The 1,438-nt window shown below is 54.6% G+C and overlaps 1 protein-coding gene across 1 annotated transcript; it reads right to left on the bottom strand.

Moving 5' to 3' along the window:
• Nucleotides 1-235: 235 nt before the first annotated feature.
• On the bottom strand, nt 236-789 carry LOC124672276. Its single transcript, XM_047208534.1, has 2 exons — nt 529-789; nt 236-439 (listed from the first exon to the last, which is right to left on the bottom strand). The coding sequence occupies exons 1-2, from the start codon at nt 787-789 to the stop codon at nt 320-322; spliced, it is 381 nt and encodes a 126-aa protein (XP_047064490.1). The 3' UTR covers nt 236-319.
• Between the last annotated feature and the right edge of the window lie 649 nt (nt 790-1,438).

The following is a 1,438-nucleotide window of genomic DNA, read 5'->3' as shown; positions in this document are numbered from 1 at the left end:
AAAAAAGGTTTGTATCCCACTGAAAGACAAACTGACAGAATACGCGATTTGCTCAGAGAGGTACTCTAAGTACCTGGCTGCAGCCATGCTTTACAATCGTCAGAAACGCTACATAATGAGAGGGAAAATAAAAGTAGCTATGTCCTACGATTTTAATCATTTCATGACAATGTGCGCTACACACATCGGTGGCAATCAAAAATGACAAGAGTCACCGTCTGCGTGTTCCTCTGCTAGCTGGAATCGATGTAGTTCGTCAAAGCAATTGCGATTCTATCCAGCGGAGTGAGTAGATGAAGTGAATATGTTCGAGGTTTGGCTACCTGATGGGTGTTGGGCAGAGGAGGGAACCCTGGCGTTCGACCTTGCCGACGCGCAGGGAGACGAGGGGAACGCAGAGGCACCTGGCGAGCATGCCCACCTCCGAGACCTCGAAGTGCTGCACGGGCCGAGCGACGAGGGTCAGAATGGGACGGGACTCGTCGTATAGGTAGGGAAAAGCAGCGCAGGAGGGTGGGAAGCGGTCACCTGGGAGAGGTGGGAGATGAAGCGGTTCTCGGCGGCGGAGCAGGAGACGTTGAGGGTGAGGAGGGGCCTGAGGCGGTCGTCGGCGCGGCAGGCCCCCACGAGCTGCTGCCGCAGGGGTATCGGGCGGTGGGCGTCATCTCCTCCGCCGCCGCCCCCGCCGCCGCGCCCGTCTTGCTCCGATCCGGACGTCTCCGGCTCGTCGTCGTCGGAGGAGCTGGTGAACGGGGAGCGGGATTCCTCTCTGCTCGGCGGGTCGGACATCGGGAATCCTAGGGTTTGCTGGAATCCGTGGGATGGGGGGAGATAGGATTGGGGGAGGAGAGACCGAGGGAGGGAGATGACGAGACAGGAGAGGAGAGGGCAGCCACGAGAGAGACCGGGACCAGATCGATCGCAGACCGAGAGAGAGGATGCAGATATTTTGGGAGCGAGTGATTGCAATTGCGCACACCCAGGCCGTGGCCCCGATCAATCCATCTCTGCTCCGTGCAACTGCGCCCCCTGCACAGTGGCCCGGACTCTCCCTGCCTCCCTTGGCTGCATCTCATCTTTTTTTACTGCAAGAAAAAAGAATCACCAAGGTAAAAAAAACTTACATTTTCAAAAAATGGACTACATGAATTCCATTAAGATACGGTCATATCGCCAGTAACCAAACGAGATACACCAGTGGCGGACCTCGCAGAAAATCTTTGGGGAGGTGAAGCTACAAAATAACATGTGTAAATTTTATTTGGAACACCAAATTATACCACGCGACGAGGACTAATGTTGCGATGGCTGAATCAAGAGCAGACTAGAAGCGAATTCAGATTGTATGGAGGTCGATCCGTAGAGTGATGCCAAGAACCACATGGGACAAGTCCTCAAGCACTAGCTCAGAGTCCTTGCACTAATTACTACGAGCTCG

Source organism: Lolium rigidum, chromosome 7 (assembly GCF_022539505.1).
Source record: "Lolium rigidum isolate FL_2022 chromosome 7, APGP_CSIRO_Lrig_0.1, whole genome shotgun sequence".
Lineage (NCBI taxonomy): Eukaryota > Viridiplantae > Streptophyta > Magnoliopsida > Poales > Poaceae > Lolium > Lolium rigidum.
The sequence above is the reverse complement of the archived record's forward strand: the minus strand, read 5'-3'. Positions and strand labels throughout refer to the sequence as shown.